This window comes from Cuculus canorus, chromosome 7 (genome assembly GCF_017976375.1).
Source record: "Cuculus canorus isolate bCucCan1 chromosome 7, bCucCan1.pri, whole genome shotgun sequence".
In the NCBI taxonomy this organism is placed as follows: Eukaryota; Metazoa; Chordata; class Aves; order Cuculiformes; family Cuculidae; genus Cuculus; species Cuculus canorus.
In genome coordinates, this window is record NC_071407.1 from 10,838,826 (window position 1) to 10,862,698 (window position 23,873).

The 23,873-nt window shown below is 38.7% G+C and overlaps 1 protein-coding gene across 8 annotated transcripts in view; it reads right to left on the reverse strand.

Moving 5' to 3' along the window:
* Positions 1 to 1,574: 1,574 nt before the first annotated feature.
* ADD3 (adducin 3) overlaps positions 1,575 to 23,873 on the reverse strand; it is a 101,013-nt gene continuing 78,714 nt past the window's right edge. For 6 of the 8 annotated variants that reach the window (XM_054071230.1, XM_054071233.1, XM_054071231.1 and 3 more), the window contains 13 exons: positions 16,168 to 16,306; positions 14,579 to 14,730; positions 14,375 to 14,455; positions 13,170 to 13,319; positions 11,849 to 11,992; positions 11,662 to 11,760; positions 10,459 to 10,641; positions 9,392 to 9,649; positions 8,327 to 8,446; positions 6,942 to 7,031; positions 5,632 to 5,755; positions 4,668 to 4,763; positions 1,575 to 3,958 (listed from right to left, as the gene is read on the reverse strand). In XM_054071230.1, coding sequence (XP_053927205.1) covers positions 3,660 to 3,958; positions 4,668 to 4,763; positions 5,632 to 5,755; positions 6,942 to 7,031; positions 8,327 to 8,446; positions 9,392 to 9,649; positions 10,459 to 10,641; positions 11,662 to 11,760; positions 11,849 to 11,992; positions 13,170 to 13,319; positions 14,375 to 14,455; positions 14,579 to 14,730; positions 16,168 to 16,306 — 1,935 coding nt within the window. In that variant the 3' untranslated portion in view covers positions 1,575 to 3,659. Of the gene's footprint in view, positions 3,959 to 4,667; positions 4,764 to 5,631; positions 5,756 to 6,941; positions 7,032 to 8,326; positions 8,447 to 9,391; positions 9,650 to 10,458; positions 10,642 to 11,661; positions 11,761 to 11,848; positions 11,993 to 13,169; positions 13,320 to 14,374; positions 14,456 to 14,578; positions 14,731 to 16,167; positions 16,307 to 22,091; positions 22,224 to 23,873 lie in introns of those variants that run through there. The other 2 variants (XM_054071237.1, XM_054071236.1) reach the window with 2 other exon arrangements.

Here is a 23,873-nt window from a genome sequence, read left to right on the forward strand (position 1 = left end):
GAAAACAGAAAGTCCTCAAAAACTGCTGAGCACCAGAGAAAACAGCAGTTTGTACTCCTATGCTCCCTGCTCAACAGTGTACATTAACTCAACTGGCAAGGCAGGAAAATAGAGGTCAAAATGGCTTCTTACAAACTTTACCACAACGTTATCCTGTCTTCTTGCAGCATTTAAAGTCTGTTCTGCGGTACACCTTTTTTTTTTTTTTTCAATTTTTGCAAATCAAGGAAAATCTGGTTGGCTATGTAACACTTATATATGTAACACTTACATAATACAGGCTTTAGTTTGCCCATACGCTGACAAAAGGAGGGTAGAAAGCTGCACAACTTTATAAATCCTTTGTTTTCCTATATAAGGTTCTTAATTGGTAGCTGGCATGTAATTCCCCATAGCACACACCGCTGCTCGTCTGCATTGCTCTTCCTTGGGTTAAGCATCCTCATGGTAATTATTTCCTATAATGTCAATGACCTGCTTCAAAGCTCCTCTTTCCAAGGGCTCCTACCTTCCAAAACTTAAGCCTTTTTGCCTGCTATGAACACGTACTCTATTTCCATACTGTGGCCTGCAGAATCTCAGATCTTTCTTACAACTCTGTGAAGGAGTAAGATCTAAATGAAAATGAAGGACCTGCTCTGGTTTGGACCTCTTGGGAATAAATAGAGTTCAAAGAATAAAACTGTAGATGCACTCAGCCTTACAGTGTAAACTCCTCTGTGTTGATAGAGTTTTGTTCATTTTCATGTAGTGCAGACTGTGGATGCTCCTGGAGAAAAACTACTGTAAGAAAATTACTTGAATCTTGGTTAAGATTAATTGAAAACGCTGAACTAAAACTATACTCCCACACGGGAACCGAGTTCATGAGACTGTCACTGGACTTGGAGGGCTAGATTTTTACTTCCTTGTGAACAGAAACAAAAGGCCGATTTGTGGTAGGGCAATGAAAATAAACATTTGCTGAAATCCTTAAAGACATCGCACAGAGCTGATACAGCTATAAAAACATAGCACTGCAACTTCTGCAGGCTCAGAGACTTCGAGGTTACCATATGCTGGCAGGACACGACACAGATGTCTTCAAATAACTTTTCATTCAAAGCCTCCCCTACAAAAAACCCTTTGTTTTCATCACCAAAATGAAAAAAAAGTAATTTCCAGAGGCTATTTCCCTGCTCTGTACTTAACACAGCACTTAAACAACCTGAGTCCTGCATCTCAGGCTGTTATATATAAACCCACGTTGCAGAGCAGAAGACGCAGACCCAGAAGACAGGGAAGCAAGTCCTGGGAGAGGAAAGTCAGCTGGGGCTCAAAGCCACTGCCTGACAATGCTGCACGTTTTACCATGTGCCTGTGCTCTTTTATCTCCAGGATCTGTGACAGAGATAATAACTGTTCTTTAATAAGATTGGACTATTTTCTTCCATAGCTTTCAGAAGCAGCACAAGCAAGAAGCCACCTTCAGAATAAATTCTTGAGAAGTTACATGCAGAATCAAAGCATCTGTCCTACAAGTAAGAGATGCAAGAGCACTGTATGAACAAAAAGGCTGCTATACAAAATCCATCTATTTAAAATACTGTTTATTTGTGATTTAACATTAATTAGCATTACATCTATGAGCAATTTCAGATAACATTTATATATTTTCCACAGGACACAAGAGTTGGCTGGCTCATTCTTTATGCCAAAGCAAGTAAATAGAGGCATTAGCAAAAGGTGCAAATAGTTCACGGTTGCATTTTAAAAAATATTTTTGCACATTGCATTCATTTAGATATATTTTTAAAAAAGTTATGAAAAGCGTAGTTCACAGGTTACTGTTTCTACACATGTTGTGATACAACACAAATAATGTAGAACATAAAAAACAAAGTAAGCAACTGAAAGTTTCCACTATGATTAAAAACACTGATTCCAGTATTTAGTGATAGCTAGAAAATTGTTTCCAGGATCCATTCCAACATCGCATTATCTCACTTACACGGCCAAAGCTAACCAGCCCCAAAACATGCTATAGTCAACATTTTGCATGCCAAACCACTCTCCAGCCATATTTAACAATTATATATTGTATAATATTTCAACCGGCAATTTAGGAATCACATGGATCTTTAAAATGTACTTCCTATTGCGATGAATGATTTACAGACAGTTTGACACAGTGAAGAAACCCCTATGTTAATGTCTATGTTTAGTTTGTATTTACAATACAGTAAAAGTACTAAAACAACAATATCAGTAAAAATGAGTAAGCGGCAGTACTGCCCTTACTCACGCATGGCACGAGGCTCTGATTTGCTCTGGGTTCATCCAAAGGACAACACAGATTCACGAGACCCTTTTACAATTCAAATGAAAGTGAAGAAAAAAAAACCCAGAGTGCTGCACTCTGTATGAATCCATACAAATCATTTAAAACGTCTAATATGGAAATGTCACTTTGCTGATTTAATAAAAATATCCCATAATCCATATCATATATTTAAAAAAAATAATCACCAAACTTTTACTTTCTTTGTCTCCTCCTATTTTCTTACTATTTCACTTTCCCTTTTATCAGTTTTGTTTCCTTCATTTGGTTAGGTTAAGAGATTATTTTTCTTCATTCATTAGCAATACCATGAGAGAAAAAGAAACCCCATGAGTAATTTTTAAATGTGAATCCAGTTCAATTTTATATGCTTTTATCTTTCAATTTCTATGTCTCTGGATTCTTGAATTATATTTAAGTATACTCTAAACCAAGCATTCTTAAATACACTCTACTATTAAATGCTTGGTTCACATGCTTATAATACCTTTATACTGAATGGTATACAAACATTTGAACATATAAAATCTTCTTTTTGCTTTCCCAGTTAAACTAAATTATCAATGTTAAGTGTATAAAATCCTCCCTCTTGAAAAATAAGGGTTCCCCCCCAACTGATAGAATAAAAAAGAAGTCTTCAAAAATTATATTTCACTAAAATGAAATATTTGGCAAAAAAGTTATTGAAGAATGGAATTCTGTAGACATTTTGTTTAATTCCAAATAAACTCTCTTACACAGTTTTCTCCTAATATTATGTGCCAGTGTATAATATTTCTACATGAACTAATCTTAAAAAAGATTTAAAGGTGTGCTGTTAATATGCACCCACTCAAACAGGGGTACAGAAACAAAATATGTGGTCAAAGTCACAATACAAAAATGTATGATCCGGTTACCAAATGAGACAGCAGTTTTTAAAAGTTGTATGACCACTCAACAGTAACTTTAATAAAGGCTTTAGCCATACTGAGAAGTTTAAGGTCTGCAAAATACTCCAAGCAGAACTCGCTGCTGCATACTGTGATGGTATTCGATCTTGCTATGATGGTAACTGAGCACCTGCCAGTGTAGTTCTACATGAAACTAATAAATGTGTCCAAACCTTACAGCAATTTTGGACACAGTTAAGTGAGAGATGAATTAATTTTCAATTAACATGAAAGGGTTTTTTTTTTTTCTTTTTCGTTCATTTGGTTCTTTTGTTTAAAGCAAAACTTCTTCCAGTTCCTTTTAATTTATGTTAAAAGTCCAGTTACTGCACACCCCTAACACTATGCTGTTAATGGTCAACTAAAATGTTTAAAATGTGCAATGTCTCCTCACAACAGAACTGCACTTATGCTTCTACTTTCTCCTTCTTTTTACTCTTTTTCAGGAAAGATGGGGTGCGGAATTTCTTCTTCTTCTTTGATGGGGATTTGGAAGGTGACCCTTCAGGGGACAGTGCCTCTTCTATTTTCTCAGAGCTTTTAATGGTAATCTCCACGCTTTCCACAGTACTGGTGGTTAACTGACTGACCCTCTTGGTGAGATCATCTTCCACATCATGTGCATCATCTTTGCCATTTACTACCACAACTGGCAACTCCACAGACATAAGGTTAGCATTCGGGCTATAGAGATCTTCATGATTTTCTGAAAGAACAGATAATTTTGCAATTATTTATGTACAACATCATGCAAAAAAATGGTATTGAAAAAATCTGCAAGTCTGGACTGTGACCCAAAGAATGAAACCCAAAGTGCTTGGATGTGGGATTTTCCCCCCCTTTACCTACACTCTTACTTGTTGTAAGCACAGAATACTGTGAAAATGTCATTCAAGGAAAACAAGCTGAAAAAGCCAACCTTATCTCTGCCAGGTGTGTATAGAGCTCAAGCTCGATGCAGCTGGATACCGATACAGCCTACACAGCATATATGTATACAGTCTCCAGCACACTCAGAATTACGCTTTACTGCAAGTGACTAATTTATGAAAATGCAGCAATTCTGCAGAAGTCTTTGGAGAAATAGCCTTGCAAAAATGCATTCTTAGACTTTGCTGGAAAAGTCGTAGGCAAAACCCCAAATATTAACACTTTCAGTAAAGTAAAAATACAGTATCTATTTCCTGCACCTTATTAATGTCCAGGTTTCAGCATGTCCTGTGTTGTTTTATGAGAATTAGGTATTAGAGAAAATTGAGGAAAACCGTTTTCTAGAAAGAGTTCCACACCCAGACTTGGTAAAAGAGGGTTCTTTTTGGCTCAGTTGACTTCATGCAAGGGTAAGAATACAGTAAAAGAGTGGATGCCTCAAGTTACCAGAGCCATTGGCATTGTACAGAAATTGCATGGAATACCTTCTAATTTTTCTGGGATATTTTGCGGGGATTGAGTTTGTGACTGAATTTGTGACACAGATGAACCTTCATCTGAGAATAATTCCTGTTCAGCATCTGCAGGACAAGACTTGAATTAGTAGCCATGCAAAGGTAAAAATAAGCAAGAATGTCAGTGCTCTCTAAGTATCGCGTTGCTCATGCTGACAAACATCAAGAAGCTACAATACACAATTTAAGCTCTACAGAATTATACGTTTACATATTTTATCTGCCAACAATCATCACATATTAGTTATTTAATAGAGAGCTATAAAACGGGCAGCAGGGTTGCATTCCAAGTAGTACACCCCATGGTGTTACTTAGCCATAAGTTGGAGTTTGCATTATACTCAGTTAATATGCTATGCTCTGAGTGTAACATTCAGCGAAAATGTTTTACTACACATATTAGCAAAGAAGAATGCATAGTGTTATTGATAAAAGAATTAATAATTCCATATACATAGTAGTACTGGAAGCAAAAAAAGTGAAAGTAGGTGAGTCTTGCACATTCGGAGAATGCAAGAATAAAGAAGCCAAGGACAAAAATATCAGTAAACTTCTGCTCAGCTGGGCACAGACCCAAGCAACTTCATCTAACTTTGGTATCAACTTTGAGGAGGAGGCTGGACTAAGATGACCTTCATGGGCTCTTCCAACCTAAGTAATTCTATGAATCTGACAAAAAAAGTCATTATTTTAAACTGTGTTTTTGTTAACCCCACTTCTGTGGAAACCCTTCTTTGCTTTAATTTTAGCACCAACCAAAGGAAAAAAATAACAAAAAATTTGACTGCTTCAAGGAACGACGAGTTCTAAAGTAATTGCCAACAGTATATGCTAGTAATTAACGTGTATACATTTTTTACGTTAGATATTTTCAAACTAAAAATGAGCTTATTATTCAAATGTAAACCCCAACATTTAAAAAACCACCACTGACCTTCCAACCCTTGCTGCTTGCGTTCAATTATTTTCTTGTACTCTTCCAGTTCCTTTTCTGTGAGATGGCTGAATGGGTTGGGTGGTGCCGGCGGCGCGTGCTCGTCTTCTTCAAACTGCATTGGCTGAGAAAATTTAACAGTTAAAAAAAGAGAAGCAAGCAAGCAAGATGTACATGGGTAAGGTCTCTTTTTTTGCCCAAAGTTTGGTAGCACCAGACTAGCAGGGAATACAGAAGAAAAACACAGATGCATCCAGATAAAATTTACCCATTTAACAGACAGTCACATAGTAACGAATAGCGACTACTGAGCTTTAAATCACCATCCTTTTGCTGCAGCACGATCATTTTATGAGGTGAGTAGGGGTTGTATCAGGGGAGACAGTTTCAGAGTACAGACCTGCCTCAACAGCTTACTCTTCAGGGACTAGTACACTCTTCAGAGATGTGAAAGTCCTTTAACAATAGGAATTCAAAACAATATTTCCTGCAAATGCCCTAAGTTCTAGGAGTTTTTTTGTAAGAAACTAACTGTGCTTATGTTCCAGGAGTCTAACTGGAAGAGTCCTTCCGAGATGAATGTTACAAGACAAAATTAAAATGCTTCTCATACTGAAAGAAAGCTCATTTGGAGAATATTCTTTTTGCCTGACATAAATAAGCAGATTCAATATTATCTCAAAAGAATGCTGGAAACCAAAATAAGGACACAGATGTACTAACCCATGGACAGTTTGAAACTCCTAGAACTATAGAGTTCCAATTACAACTCATCTCAGTTTGTTAGCTAACCTTATTAGGAATATCTCTACTGCTATCTATCTGTACTCTGAGTGCATTCTATTCAAGAAAGGATTACTGTGGACAGGTAGGAAACTGGAAACCCTCTCAGTAAGAACCCTGTTTCTAATGAAAGCTGCCTCCTGCATGGACCCATCCCATCTTTTAAACTCATGTTATTTCTGGGCCTCAATCACTTCCTTAAGCAGTGGTTCCACTGACTGATGAAAAGATTATTTTTGGCACCATGCACTGCGAAGCTCATCACTCTTTAGCTTAAATGATCTTAGCCAGGGGTCCTATACTTCATTAATATTAATGTCAGGCAAACTTACCATGCATCTCTATTGGAAACATTTTAAACCTCTGAAATGAAACACGAATAAAATATATCACATATTCGAAATCTGGCATTAAAATAATCAGTTCTAACACAGCATTTCGAAAGAAAGTGGCCCAAACTGATGTTTGAAAGACAGGCAGCCAAATAACCCAAATGTTTGTAAATCAATCAGTAGTGTCCTACTCACTGGACTTGGCTTTTTATCCACAACAATCCCAGCAAGAAGCTGAGACTGTGGTCCTGCTGTCTTCAGGTCGTATCGGTTTTGCTCCCTTATCTACACAGAGAAAATAACCTGCGTTAGAAACAGATATTTCTGTTTAACAAATCCTATACCCATCATTTTTGCAAAGCCAGTAATGCAGCCAGCTGTGAATGGCTGAGGATCAATCTGTAGACTGCTTCATCTAAAAATGAATATATTTCCTTCCACCTCTGAATACACTGCGTATGTTGTTTAGCCCTTCGAGTACTCCCGAATATCCATCCTAGTTGGAGCTCCTGCGCTTCAAGCAAGGCAATATTTAGAAATAAGCTCCAAAGAACAGTCTGTCTCTGAACCAACCCATGAATGACCCATGTTAAGCTACTGGAGAGATGTCTGTGGTCACAATGGTTGGTAAAGTTTTTCCTTCTGTGAGTAACTCACTATTATTCCCAAACCAACAGCCCTATAGCTTCACCTTGTCAGCACTTAAAAGACAGACAGGTCAGATATAAATACAAATACACAACATACAAAAAAATTCTACAGCAGAAAAATAGGAATATACTATCTAATGAGATAGTGACATGCATGAATTTAAAAATCATTGTATGGCACTTGTATTATTAATCTCTAGATAACTAGAGGGTGCCTTTCCAGTTCTACGGAAGGGAGTTGCTCCTTCTAACTCCATTTCAGTTCCCATGAATACTGATATGGTGCTTCCCAAAAAGGAAAAAAACATGCAATCGAGTAGAAAGTGTCCTGAATATCTGTTAATACAGTTATGCCTAGGGTGGAGTATTTCGTCAGCATCTTATCTTACTCATTTTCCCTTCCAGCACATATTTGTGGTTACAGAGAGGTCCAATAATAATCTCTCATTTTCTTTATTTACGGCCACTAGTAAGTGGACCAGACCATAGGAACTCCACCTTAATAAGTGCTAGGCAAATTAATACAGAACAGAATAAGAGTACAGTTTGAGCCTGAATCATGCTGTAGATGATTCACAGCAATTCGGTTCATGTTGATACTTAATTATCCACTGAACATAATGCTAAATAGCAGCAACCACCATTTCCAATCTATCATTTCCAGAGTTAAGACTCACCCTTCTTAAAACTACTGCATTGAAAATTTTTACATATACATATAAACACATATTTCACATATACCTACAGACTACATGTATCATGCATTTAAATATATCCTTTTTAGTGCCAAAAATCACATACAATGTACGAAACTTCTTAGTAAAATCAGAACATTTGAAAATATTATTTTACTATTGTGCTGAACCATTACTTGAACATATCATTTTATTTGGAAATGTTGAAGTTTTAATTTCATTACACTTCTTTTACCTTATTTCTCTTTTCCAACACTTCACTTGGGTTTGTGTTCAGAGGAACAAATTGATTTGGATCTTCAATTTTAATTGGCGTTCCTCCACTCGTCTTGGAGGAGTCATCAGCTTTCATCCACTTGAAGAGAAAAAAAAAAAATTCAAAAAATGACAGCCACAACATAATCACAACAGCTTAAAAGTTTGTGTGTTTGCCTGAGAGCATTTAAGTTGCCTTGAACACGTCATGAAGATTACTTTTTTAAACACTCAAGCATCCTCCTGAAAAACGCAGTACTGTCTACTAATGAAGTCATATTTAGAAAGGCTCACGCTTCCTGGTAACTGGCACATAGATCCACCAGCTCCAGAGCCCTTGTTCATGGAATCAGCTGCCACCTCTGCTAACAATGTCTGTGAGTTTTTTTCCTTTGTAAGCAGAGTTCTAAATCAGTTGCTGAGGGCGTTTCTTCCAAATTTAAGACTGGATACTCGCTGGCTTGCCAGCAGGAGGAGCTCTTGCTTTTACAGTTGTCCTACACAACTGGGAGGAGAGAGCCATCTCTCTCCAGGCTGGAAACACAGTGGAAGCATCTTGGTGAGCCAAAGGAGAAGGAAAAATCTTGATTATCATTAAAAGCAGTAGCATGAACAGACTTTTCAAAGTCTGTTTTCAGTAGGGCCACAGTCAGGAACAGGGCAGTTAAGAGATGAATTAGGGCTCGTGCATCCAATCCCTCATGCAGGGAAGAGAACAGCCCATGGGTGATTTAAAACCTTACTATGTTTGGCGGATAATCAATAGCAAAAGAGACGTGGTAGAAAAACTGTCTTTTACTTTGGAAATCAGAAGAGCTAGTAACAAAAGGGAACTCATTGTTTAATTTTATCATAAACTCCTACTCTTTCAAATGATTACATCCCCTTCCCCAAACAGAGGCGCCTCTTAGTAGTAGTGTCATTAAATTTCCTCCAAGTGCATTTTTGCTTGATAAAACTATTTGCTTCATCATATAATTTGCCAGTAGTTTACTTTCTCTCAAGTAGCACAAAAAATAAGTAACTGCCTAAAATATCTACCTACCGTGATCTTAGTCCTGGGACTGGCTTCCCCATTCCAGGACTCCTCAGGCACATTAACTTTCAAGTATGTGTTTGGAGAATTCAGCCATCTTGTCTTTTCTCTCTGTTGCCTCTGCGCCAGGAATTTCAGGGGGGAAAGTGGGACTGTATCATCTTCAAAGGAAAAGGCAGTCACAGTGGCTGGGATCTCAACGTCACTTTTATGTCTGGGTTTTTCCCTGACTAACGGTTGCCTATAGGCATAGCCAGTTCTGTATCCCTACGAAGGGGGGACAAAAAAAAGGGTTTTAAATAAATTCAAAAGTAATAATAAATAGAAAAAGGTATCCAAAGAAGTCATGGAAGTTTTGTGCTGCCCTATATACATTAAACAGATCCACTGAGCTCTTCAGAGAGCAGGCTAGTGCTGTTGTCCATCATTCCATTCCATACTAGGAACATCAAGACACCCATTTAGAATATAGTACGGCAGCAGCTGGATAGGATCCCACTCACACTTCACCTTCCTCCTACTTTCATGAACATCTGATCACCAAATGACTCCCTGCTCAGGTTATGACCTAGGCAGCTTTCATGAGAATATTTATTTGTCTTGCACAATGGCACTTCCTAGTTCATGGCACTCCCTCATTCCTTGCTCTGTTTGTAGTAAAGGCTGTTCCAGAATTCACAGTTTCCAAACAGATCACTATCATCTCATTTCCTAATATTAGCGTTAATAACAAAAGGTAGAGGGAATCTTCTCCATTTATTTACTAGGCAGTGACTAAAATTTATTTTTACTATTAAGCTACTATAAAGAGCAAATAAGTTCGTGAGATGAGTTGAACAAAATTTAAGTTCAAAACATTCTAAATTCGTATCAAGACAGAATACTGATCTCAGATACAGTGGCATAATAAAAACTAAACCAAGCAGAAGATGTTTCATACAAAATAGAAGTTACTCCATCTTCATTTTCAAACTCGCAGAGAAACCAGAAAAAATAATTTTCTTTACAGAAGCTAATCCTGCATTTAAAGGTTTACAGAGACTATATGAACAACAATGCCATCAACACGCTCTCACCAGGTTGTCCAGCATGCGCATGAGTGCTTCAAACTCTTGCTCCCCAACTTTCCATTTCTGTTGTGAAGCCATATTAACTCCACCTCCTCCGGTTGCTGCCACAGCGTGTGTGGAAGGCTTGAACTTCTGCAGATCCAGTAGTAGGAGATTGTCTATCCCACCTGCTCCAGCTAATGCATGAACCTAGAGACATCAACGAGTATCTCATTTGTGGAAAAAAGTTGTACATTCTCTGCTTTTCTGAATTCACAGGAGAAACGTGCTTAAACACATGCTGCAGTTATTGCTCAGGCTAAACTTCTGCTGTGCAAAAATGTATTAAAAGTGCTTCTTATAGAAAGGATGACAATATCTGCTGCTAATTGCATTTGGAAAAAGAATAGACTCAAACACTAGCTTTCAGAGCACCTTTCTGCATCACAAGACTAAAAATTTTTCATTTTTTTATCTGTTTCAAAAGGAGTAAGTGATTGAATTCAAGATGAACAACGGGGCAAGGGAGAAAAGGAAAGGAGTGGGAGACTGCCATCTGCACTTCTAAGCGCCTGCCTGGGAGGACAGGATTGCTGGAGAAGAAGTTAAAAGCAAAGCGAGGAAGTTTCTGTGGAAGGGCTAAAGAGTTATGGAAGGTAAAGACACATGTGGTGGTCTCTCTCCACAGGTCATAGATAATAACCAGATACCTACCTAAAGAGTTAGTTAGACAAAATGGAAACAACTGATTATGGAATTCAAAATATTTTTAAATACACTACCCTCTACCATTTCTCCAAAGACCTTTTGTTTATTTGGTTTTACAAATCTTTGTGATCATGAGGAGAAGCATCTGTCTTTGTCACAACATTCAGCTCCATAAACGACCTGGATATCGAGAGATTTTTAATTCACACTTCCACATGCAGCAAGTGTCACTGAATCTATTATCCAACAGATTGCCTGCATGCAGCTTACTCTTCACAGCATAGAACAAAACCTTCAGAGCGTAACACCACCAATACTCATTCCAGGAAGAGTGATACAGAATTTATGCTGTTCCTTCTCTATTTTCCTCATATTCAAATTTCTCTGACTTTGACCTGGCAATTGATTACTGGATTCACAACTCCAAAAGTTTTGTTATGTTCAAGATTTCCTATTTGGGATGTAATCTGTAACTCAGCAGCATAAGCATTTGGAATTAAATACAGATAAATTCTCTCTCACCTGTGTTTCACAGGCCAGTTGCACATTGAAAATATAGTGGAATGCTTCTTCCAGTGTCTCTCCCAGTGCTACCACACCATGGTTTCTCAAGACTAATACCTAGTAAATGAAGACACTAATGTTAAATGGTAGAAACTGGCGCAATACATGAAAATTGTTTATGAAGAGCATGAATGAGGTTGAATACCTTGCAACTGGGTCCAAGAACTTTCTGAAGCTGAATTCTCTCTTCCTGCTCATCAAGAGATCCCTGGTAGTTGTAATAAGCAACATCTCCCAGAATCAGGGCCTCCTGTGATATGGGAAGGATGCCACACTTCATAGATGAAACCTATTTCAAGAAAATGAAGTACTAATAATTAGGGAAAAAAATGAAACTCACGGTTTTGCCACCCAAGCCTTAGCAGGATGTACTTTGTATCTTTGCTAGGAGAGAGAAAGCTTAGAAACAATACCTCCCCCACCTCAAGTCTAATTTGCAATAGGGTGATGGAGCAGCTGCTACCCAGCCTTGGCACAGATTCATCATAGGACAAGATATATTATCCAAACTAAGTTAACTTTTATGAATTTTCATAGCATCATAGAATGGTTTGGGTTGGAAGAGACCTTAAAGATACCCAGTTCCAACCCCCTGCCAGGGGCAGGGACACCTCCCACTGGATCAGGTTTCCCAAAGCCTCATCCAACCTGGTCTTGAACACCTGCAGGGATGGGGCAGCTACTTCCTCACTGGGCAACCTGTGCCAGTACCTCACCACCCTCGCAGGAGAAGATTTCTTCCCAATATCTAATCTAAATATCCCCTCTTTCAGCTTAAAACCATTACTCCTTGTCCTGTCACTACACTCCCCGACAAAGAGCCCCTCATCAGCTTTCCTGTAGCCCCTCTTTATGTACTGGAATTTAATTCTACTTAATGTTTTTTCCATCTTGCCCACACTTATAACTTTAAAAAGCTAGTATAAAAGAAGTTATCCATTCCTTTTTTTGTCTTTAGTCAAGGAATGCGTATCTATGCATTTATATATAAAATAATATCAATTTATCGATTTATCTCAAACCAATTTTTTTCAGTCTTACATTTTTATCACTGTTATACAGACTATTTTTTATGTATACATTAACTATGACTTTTTAATAGTTCGGTAAATCACTGAACATATTCCTAATTAAGCCGCTTAAAAATGGAGTTGAATAATGCAAAAGATGATATATACAGCATGTTATATGGTCTAAGATGCTATAAACGAAGCCTGTGTAAACTATCTATTTTTATAGCCTTCTCAACCTAAACACAATGGTTTCTGAGCACCAGTTTATCGCTACCCATCTCACTGTGGGGCCTGGCCCTCTTTGCCTGCTTATTTGATAAACTCACACCTTTCTTTACCACTGTAGGGTTAACGTTAAAAACAAAACTGCCACGAACAGTGATTCAGATTAGAAATGTGCTCTAGGTTCATGACCTGCTTTCTTTTAGTCTTTATGCTAGAAGGAAGACTTACAGCTGCTGTTGCAGGGGTGTGTATGTGTATTACACATCTGACATCAGGGCGCGTGGAGTAGATGGCAACATGTGGACTGAATCCTGCGCTGTCAATACTTAGAGTTGTACTTCCTTGGTCAACTACATCTCCTAGGATATTTACTTTAACCTGGAAAATCAAACAAATGAACAATATTCAAAGAGCTTGTGCTGCTTCAACTGCCACTATATACAAACGACTCTCCTTTTCTTACTTGGCAACAAATTTACCCCCATATATTTGGGGGTCAGAGCATGAAAAGTAGGGGAGCAGCCATGAATCTTTGTGTCAATAAATCATCCTACTGCTCAAGTACTTAATAGTTGTTGGAAGTCCAGCCATGGAAGAAGTAAAGACCCTGATACAACATATATTCCTCTTTGGTATGGCTGACTTTTCCTTGTTTCTGACTTGCAAAAATGAATTTCGTTAATATTTTCTACATTTTAAATATGAAGAAAATTCTGCCTCTGAGAAATTTCCAGTAAGAAAATTAAGTACGTAGGGAATTTTCAATTGCATGAGAACATTTAAATAATTCAAAATTCAACAAAAACCAGCAGGGTCTTGCTCTCATGTTTGTATTTTGGTTCTGTGTTTGCTGGTGTAACGCTATCGCTCTCAGTCTGCTACCCTCTCCAGCTGCAAGTAGTTTCTCTACAGATATGTAGTGACATGAAGAACATACAGCAGGTTCTGCACCAAAAGGTGTGTGATTTAGCCGCTGCCATTGCCTAAATGTCAACCTGTAGCATCACCCAGGTCCGTTGTCGGGCCTGGGGAATATTATTCAACCTTATTTCCCCACCTATAAAGATAAAAGCTGATTCTACTAATACTACTACAGAGTCATTTCATATGTATCACCATATTGTCAGATTATAAAAGGCTGCAGTTATATTGAGACTATTTGATGAGCTTCATCAGACAGGAAAACAAAACTTTGCCACTCCACACTGAAGCTGAATACAAAGCAACAGAAAGCAAAGCTAAACCCAAAAAGAAATGCTGAGGACAAAGGATGCTAGTAACTTAAACAGTTAATCAGCTTTTCATGTGGTAGGTAAACATTAGAAAACAAATAACAGCATGATTGTAGTTTACAAGTCCATTTTAGCAGCCACAAAAATGTTTTAGAAAACAGGCTGATCTTTGCTGGTTATTACAGCAAGTGAATCACATACCAAATTAGACGCTGAAGCTTCAGAAAAGGACAGACCTCTTGGAATGATTAGAATATGGTCATGTTCTTTGCTTACTCTTACCTGCAAAGGAGGAAGAAAATGGATTATTGATCTATTTCTGAATTTATATTATTCAGAGGGGAAATTAGTTTGAATGAATAGGTAAGATTCCAAATAAAAACTTTTATTATGCAAAATACTTACTGTGATATAGGCATTTGGTAAATGTGCCCACCCAAACAAGTCAGCCAATCTATATAAACTGGCTAACTTGCAACGAGTAAGTTTTTCTCCCTTAACAAATGAAGAGGTATCTAGTCCAGGTAGATCATTGATGGGTGTAATCATTCCATGGCCTGAAAAACAGATTAAAAAAAGACGATGGCCAGTCAGACAATTAAATAACTTCTAGCTATTTCATGATCTTCCAGAAGCAGTGTATTTTAATTGTCAGCATCGCAGTACTTCAAGAACCATACCCAGAATTTCAGTCTTCATCCCTCTTTCAAACATGAGAGAGGTGTAATACAGGTTTACTTTGAAGCGCCACTTGGATTGTGAGCTCTGTCCTAATTCAAAGTTCCTATATGGGACTTGAACTACACTTTAACACATTTGCCACTAATTAAGTATTTTTACATGTTACATTGAAAATTACAGGATTTATATAAAATATACACACCTGCTGGATTTCTAACAAAAATATAACTAATCTGAAGAGATGTCCCAGTCTGAGCACTTTAATTTAGTCGTAATGAAGAAATTGGGATTAGTGCAAGAGTTCTCAAAACGCTAGACAGAAGAGATCACCTCTTAACAGAGCACAAAGATCCATTTATCTCTTTGACTGGTGACTACGCAAACATACACTTCTGCCTTTCATGAATGCCTTATACCCCTTTGAGAGCTACAACCTTTGCTTACAGGGAAAGTTAAGACCAGAAGAGGTAAAAGTCATCTTGGTTTTAAACAAGAAGAGTATGCGCTTTGACACGAGTTGCCCCGTCCAAGTCCCCACAGACATGGAGCAAAGACAGCAGTTGGACTGCAGTCTCATTAAGCAGCCACAGACACAGAGACAAGATTATTTGGGCTCTCTGCTGTTCCCTTTGACTTGTTTTGTTAAATCAACTCTGAAAAGCCCTTTTGGAACCAATTCTCAAAAGATCTCAAATGATGACAGCTGCCACCGTACTTCAGGCTTGTAAGCTCCTATATGATATCCACCTACAGAACTTACATTGGCTTTCACGTTTCAGTGCTTCATGACTTGGAAAGGATTTGGATATTAACTGAAAGATCCTAGTGACATCGTTACGACTAGAGAGCATACTACAACCTTGTTTTATCTGTAGGAGCTGTTTGTGTAACAATTCAGTATTCCAAGTTATTCCCCGCTCCTTTTTTAAAAAAATAATAATTTATATGCAAGAATAGAAAAATAAACAATCTATGTTGTTATGTATTACACATCTCAGTTTATGCTCATGTTAAGCTGCCAGAAGTAACAGGTCGCAGTTTTGTTCTCTACTTCAGTTAACCTTTTATTAGCAAATTATAGAATAACAGAGTGGAAGGACTCCAAACATTTTGGATATCATTATACAAGTCAAAGAATTTGAGAAAAAGAAGCCTGAAAAGGAAAGTTAAAGCCACCATCTGTACTACTTCACAGGTGAAGCAAGCTCTGACAGAACTTTTATTCAAAGACAGAGGATCCCAGCATTGCTAAGCCCAGGTGCTAATAAAAAAAAGGAAGAGAAAAAATGCAATTAAATGCATAATTCACTTACTGAGTGAAGATGAGGAAAAACCTGAAAAAGAGCTTGCTGTAATGTAGTCAGCAATCTGCTGTAACGCAAGCAGTCCAGTGGGGTTATTGCCCTTCTTCATCTGTTCTTGAATAAGGCATTCCAGATCCTCTCTAAAAGCCTGTAGAAACATTTGAGAATCATCAGGGAAGCCTGGCTTTGACAGAAATAAGACTATTATGGGTGGGGCTGGTATCTTTGCCTGTTATTAATGTTACATGACACTTCCTCTTAGACCTTGTTTTTAGTTGCTTATAGCTTTGTCAAACTTTAACCATCTGACCTAAACCTGGTGGGTGGGAGGAAGGAGTTTGGTCACAAAGGGTTAACAATTTCCCAAAACAAGATAAGATAAAATGTATTTTTGTAAATGATAATAAAAAACATTTTTATTGATAATGAAAGAGTTATCCATATTTTGGAAGAGGTACTTGAAATTCAATCTGGATGTGTTGCTTTTCATGCTAGATATTTTTTAAATTCTGTAATCTCTCTGAAAACCCATCCAAATTTGATAAAGTTACAAACAACTGGAAAACTGGAGCTCATCCATACTCAAGTAATATCACAGGCATGCAGAAACTAGAAGGAAGGCTGACATGTCATCTCCTCTCTGTTTCTTCCCCTCTCCCAAAGCAAATCCCCATTTCCTCTTCTTCTGTATAAAATGTCTGCAACCTCAAGAGATAAATTCATGAAAAAGGTTTTCACAGTATCAAATCTAATATACAAAGCGCCATGGACAAAGTCTGTTCCTTCTAGATGATAGAAAGATTGACCACCACCTACAACACACACACATTCTAGGCCTACTTCAGTCCTGACATTTCTAGACTAAGTAAATTCTGTTCCTTCAAACTTTACTTAGAGGTTATATTTTCTAACTTTCTCATTATTTCTTGGCAGCACCTCCCAGCTTTTGTCTGAGCAAGCAGAACACAAAGCTGCATACAACACGAGCTGAGGTGTATTGCAAATGCTCTTGCTGGTTCATTCCAGAAAGACATTTGGTGTCTTTACCACACAGCTGACTCTTATTATAACTCCAGGCTATTCCCAGTAGGTAATTGCTCCCTTCAGTTTGCCTCTCTTAGCAAAGTACTTGCTCTCAATTAAAAAAAAGAAAGTAGGTATGTACGGCAAATGTAATTTCTTCACTGAATTTGAATTCAGTCCTCCAAAACACCCGATTTGTTCGATTAAACCCACCAATCTCATGGCGTAGTCTGCTCATCAATAGTTTTGACTCTAAAAGAGAGAGTGATACCAGATCCCCAAAAAACATCCTCAAGACTTCGCTGGATATGGCCTCTCAATTGGACTGCTGAGCATCCATACCTACATTTCAATTTCCATTTTTCAGACACCTGTGCTCTTCCATACAGTAATTTTGTCAGGATTATATGTACATTAGACTTGCCAGATTTCCACAAGTAAAGCCTCTAAAATTCACGTGGACTGACTCTGCAGTGATCTGTTACATGGATCACAGAATCACTTAGGTTGGAAAAGACCTTTAAGATCGAGTCCAACCTTAGCATTGCCAACTCCACCACTAAACTACGTCCTTAAGCACCTCATCTACACATCTTTTAAACATCTCCAGGGACTGTGACTCCACCACTTCCCTGGACAGCCTGTTCCAATGCTTGACAACCTTTTTGATGAAGATTTTTTTCCTAATACCCAATCTAAACCTCCCCTCATGCAACTTGATGCCATTTCCTCTCATCCTATCACTTGTTACTGGGGAGAAGAGACCAGCACCCGCCTCGCTACAACCTCCTTTCATGTAGGTGTAGAGAGCGATAAGGTCTCCCCTTCAGCCTCCTTTCCTCCAGACTCAAGAGCCCTGGTTTCCTCAGCTGCTCCTCTTTAGATTTGTGCTCCAGACCCTTCAGCAGCTTTGTTGCCCTTCTTTGCAAAAGTTCCAGCAGCTTCAAACCTTTCATGTACCGAGGGGCCCAAAACCAAACCCAAGATTCAATGTGTGGCCTTACCAGCACTGAGTACAGGGGACAATCGCTTCCCTAGTCCTGCTGGCCACACTATTTCTGATACAAGGCAGGATGCTGTTGGCCTTCTTGGACACACAGCTGCTCACATTCAGCCAGCTGTTGACCAACACCCCCAGGTCCTTTTCCATCAGGCAGCTTTCCAGCCACACTTCCCCAAGCCTGTAGTGTGCATGGGGTGGTTGTGGGCACACATACCCAGGGGCACACACAGAAAATCACAATCTGAAAAACCAAGAAACAGATGATTTGGCACCATCTCTGACAGGCCAGTTTAGATTCTTGGGGCTGGTTTGCACCTGACCCAGAGCACCTCTCGCAACAGCCAATAGGTTGTGAATGAAATTTACACAATCCCCCATGGAAGATAATGATTTTTCACATAACTGGAAGAAAGTGTTTTGGTGGTAAAACACCTCACAGTGCATAGAAAAAGAGGGGAAGGTCCACATTCTGTTATGTTCTACCGATCTGCTTGAAAGTGCAAAAAATGTAAAATAACAACAGAGGTACTTTCTCATCCCTTTGCACATCATAACCTTCACATTACTGAAAGTGCTTCCCTACACCCTAAAAATCCCCAACACACATAAAACACTTTCAATCACCAGCTATCCAGGTGCCAGCTCACCTTTCTGCTAATGGTTCACCATAGAGCTATGGCTTTAAGGCCCCTTCCTCTTCTGTTACTGTGATCTACTAGAATTACAGAGACAATGGCCGGCCAATATTTTCCAATCAGCAAGCTACACTAACACTTATTTTCAAATTCCGTTATTCCAAGATATTCAATTACTTCTGAAATATTCCTGAAAGAGGAAACCTACAAGAAACTTCTGCAAGGCTGAAATGCTCTTTCACTCTTGTTTACGATCCTTATATAAGAAAACTGCACATTTGTAGTCTCCTGGGGGACACGTGGAAGATAGAACTCATAAAATTTATGGAACTACTTGTTTGGGAGGAGATGGCGGAAAACAGTTATCTGTATTGCATTAAATCACTCCAATTTCTATCCAACGATTCCAAAAAGGATCTGCAAAAGCATTCACAGTAAAATCTTGTTAGTCATATTCAGACCATTTTTGTTAAACCTGTACGAGTAATGTTACTTCTATCCCAGATAAAAGGTAATGTAATATATTCGGGCAATTTTTGACAGGAAGAATTTTTTTTTCTTGTTGTATTTTTAATTCTTCTGCTTTCTGTTCATGCTGTTTTGATTCTTCAGAGCTTAGTTTTGCTCTTTGATGCTAACAGTAGTATGCTATACACTTGCCGAAGCTACCACAGATGAGGATTTAGTGTTGTATCAACAATTCTGTTAAACCAAACAAACAGCTTTCCTTAAAAATAATTTCAGGAATAATACAAAACAGGTAAAAGCCAGAGCAAGTAGCAAATATGGAGGTTTGGGAATGAGCTATAAAACAGAAGTGAGGATATGGATGAAATGCATGAAACAAAAGTATGCAATTTATCCATATGCCAACACACAATATTTTCTAGCAGATTGCAGCCTTCAGTGTGTCATGCATAACTCGTGTACATTCCTCAATGCATAATTATGGATATTTCAATAACTTTCATTCACTGCTGCAGACCTTTTAAATCTCAGATCTGTATGTCCTCAAGATAACCATCCCACGTGTGCTAACACAACCTGCCTCCATGTCTAGTAATTCCCAATGGGATCATGGGAAGTGCATCACCTTTTTCTGGGGAACAATTTACCGTAAATACTAGCCATTAAATGAATGATATTTATTGAAGCTTTCACTGTACAGCACTTACTTCTGTAAAACCACTACCGCGCAGGGCTCCAATTTCAGTATCTGCTTCTGAAACCACAACTGTAGCCTCGAGTCCAGACTGTTTGGTTTTTCTTTCATTCACAAGACTGCAACATATATATTGCATTACACTGCAACTGCCCACAAGTGACCAAGTAAAACTCACAGCTGACAGAGATGTTGTCAAAAAGAGGACAAACACTCTGCTCCAGCAAAAAGCAGACATATTTGAAGGGGAAAGGTCACTAGTAATTTCAGATGTAGTATTTGACAAGAAAATGCTGACAAAGGCAAAACTGTACTTTCAGATGAATGAAAAATTATGTTAGTCAGCTTTATGCTCAGCATATCTCAATAAAGAGAATGTTTCAGCTCTGGGATTCAAATAGTTCTTCGGGCACGTGTGGGGGTTTTGCTTGTTTGTGTTAAAACATTATAACTTGTGACTTAAGATGATACAATAAGGGCAGTGATTTTTTACAGTGGGGTACCAAGTCCCAAAGTGCACAGCACCTCCTGGCTGTCCATGCTGCCCGTCAACATCGCTGCACCACTTCTGGACTTGGCCAACCTGCCCATGCCTGCACCAATGCCATGGCAAAGCCACTGCCTGCGTAACTCACTCCAACGTTTCCCATTTGCACAAGCAACCAGGGAGCTCACCTTACCCAGCCAAGCACCGTGTCCCCTTGTTTGTGCTGGAAAAGCACTCCAAGCATTCTGCTGAAAGTTTGCATATAAAAATAGTCCATGGTATGAAAACTGGGCCCATGACAGCTACTAGAATGGAGGTAAAGCCATATTTCAGACAAGATGCCAACAGGGGTTGTTCTCTTCAAAACTGCAGTGAGCCGAACTACACAAAGTTACACCACAGCTAACCATACTTGGACCAAATATCCCCTGCACAGCCAAGACTGTCAACTGTTGTCCTACCTGCCCTGAGCTGGTGGTGCCTGGCTACTCTGCTTCCATTTTGCCCACCTTCTGAATGTCACACCCCTACCTTGCACTGAGACATGAATTTCTCCACAAGTCATCAGAAAAAAACATACAGGACAGCTCAGCCTGTTCCTAAAATTGTTTCTAGAACTCCACCGTTTCTAGATGCTCTGTTTCTAGAATTCCAGCTAGCTCTTTGATACCAGCTTAGAGAGCCTGATGAACAGATACAGCTTTTCTTGATAGAGTCATTAGTTGCAGCATTCAGTCAATGTCTTTCTAATACAAAATTGCTTCTCCAGAAATATTTGCAATCATCTTCTAAATACACCTTATAAGCCCAGGCAGTTTAGATGCAAAAATCTTTCAATTTAGACCTCCAAAGGCTCTCTGAAACTCAAGAGTGAAGTTAGAAGCCTCAGTTCTGACTCATTTGCTTCCATTTTCTTTCAAAGGACAGTCTAAGTGTGAGCTAAGAGTGTAAACTGTGGCTTTTAAGAATCAAAGCAACATTTGCATGTACCATAACTGGTATTTTTCCATCAACATAAGCAGAAAAACTAGAATAACCAACTTGCTAGAATAACCAATTATACATATATATAGCACAGAACAATAATGTTGCTAGAAAATCTTAGTGTTAACATCTGAGGATGTTAAGAAGTATGCAGGCTCTTAAGTATTTTGACTATTTTTTATGCTGGGTTTTTTTGTTGACCATTGATTTCTCAAGTAGTCCTTATTGACACGAAAGAAGTAGAAATAAAATAATTTAAAAAAATTTTCCTTGTAAATAGCAAAAACAGTGGCATACAGGTCATCTGCCAATACTCCACACCACCACAAGCCTTTAGGAGAAAGAAGCACGTGTTCACATCAGTACTAATTACAGTAAAGTACACAGTTTGATATGTCAATCTACAGGAAAGTAGCTAAAGAAGATATGCAAGGTCCCTACATTTAATAGCAGTGTTGCTGTTTGCCTAAGAGCTGTGGAATAACACAAGAAGCCTCTTTGCCCATTTTCGATCAGAGTTTATATATCTTAAACCCATTCTTTTTCAAGAGACTAATTCAAATTACCTACATATAAATGCACCCACAAACAGTCTCTAAGCCAAATCACAAGCACTGAAAAAACGTTTCAAAACTTAACTGGTATTTTGTTCTGGAGAGTGAAGAGACGTTAATTTTAATTCCTGTGCTTCAAACGCCAGAGAGGAAAACCTTTGCTGAGACAGCCGATACAGCTTCGTAACAGGCTGTTTCAAGACTAAAGTTGAGATACAAACAACCGGTGCCCTAAGTGGAAAAGGGTGGAGCTGGCCACAAAAAAAACCGCCAGCAAGTAAAGGCTGGTGGGGAGAAGATAAGAGTCAAAAAACGTGTTTGCTAACGCCAAGAAAAAAAAAAGCGGCATCTGTATTAACACAGAAAGAAATAAGTTCAGTATCAAACATGGGGAATTAGGTAAAGTGCAAAACCCGAAGCACTGAACTTCTTTGCAAAGACAATAATATGAGTTTTATACCACGGGATGTGTCTTGCTGGATGGAATACAAGCACCAAATCTTAAAATGCTAGTGGTCTTACATCTTTCTGAGCATAATCAAACAGTCAGTAAGTGCATGAATAGGGCAGGTGGGGGCACACGTGGTGGTAATGCACCGGGACAGATGATGCACACAGCTCTGGACGCAGCCAGGGATTATCTAGGCACTGTTAAGAGCTTGTACTAAACTAAAAGATTAAAAAAAATATTAAAAATTAATATAGCTAAGTAAGTCCTTCTAATTATTCTTCATTATTTGTACCACAATGGAAACTCCTCTTCCTGCTTTCAGTAGACCAACATGATGTCTTTACTGGACCGAATGTACAATACTAGCGAATGAAAGAAAAATGGTGGATTTTATTACAATGCTTTTTATTTCATATCTCCTTATCACCTACAGAAGGAATTAATTCAGATTGGAGTGTTACTTACAATTAATAACTTCAAATACATACAGGACCATAGGAAAGTCATCAGGCTAAAGAGGATGGATCTGATTTTGTCAATGATTTGAAATATCTGAAGAACATGGAGCCAAAAGTACAACAGGATCTCCCGATACCCCACAACAGGACAAAAGCCCAAACCCAAGCAGTTAACAACCTGATGTAAGATTCAAAATACCAATGAAAAAAACAATTTATTTGGAAACAGTTGGTATTTATACCTAATGAAAACCACAGTTCAAACTAAACAAAAAGCAGCAATATGAAAATAACAGAGGAGGAAACTTTTGTTTTTAACATAAGAAAGCAGGGACTAGCACAAAATTCTATGCACCAGAACATGGATATGAATTGACCATGCATTGCCACAGCTATAGGAATGGAATTTAGACAATGGGATTTCTTGGTTTCCTCACAGAGATCTAGTGGATGGCCTTGAAAGAACACAGCACTACCCTGAGCACACGTTCCCCCTCACTTAAAATGCTGAACCTGCCTGGCCACTGGTCTGCCCCAGCTCCATGGGGTATTGTCATGGCTCCGGAGGGATCTCCAAAAGGCATTTTCTGGCATGTCCTAAACAACGTGCAAAGTTGAGCTTATCTGCCTTTGTGAATGAAATGCTGCACAGGCTGTACAGCAACCATCCAAAGGATGGATTAAAAAAGCCATTGTGATGAGAGGAGGGTCAAGACTCCAGAGCAGGAGGCCATGAAGGTGTCAGAGAAGACCAAAGCCAGGCGAGGGAGCTGCAATGCTGAAGGCCTGCCCAGCGAGGAGTTCCCCAGGGGATGTGCCGGGTTGTGAGCATTAGTGGCCAAAGGGTGATGCTCCTGAAGGGTCTGAAAGGCTTTTGAACTTGTGGGGAAAAGCAGTGGAAGTTGAAACATGAGGAACTGAAAGGACTTTGATAATTTAAAATAACAAACTGCTCGAA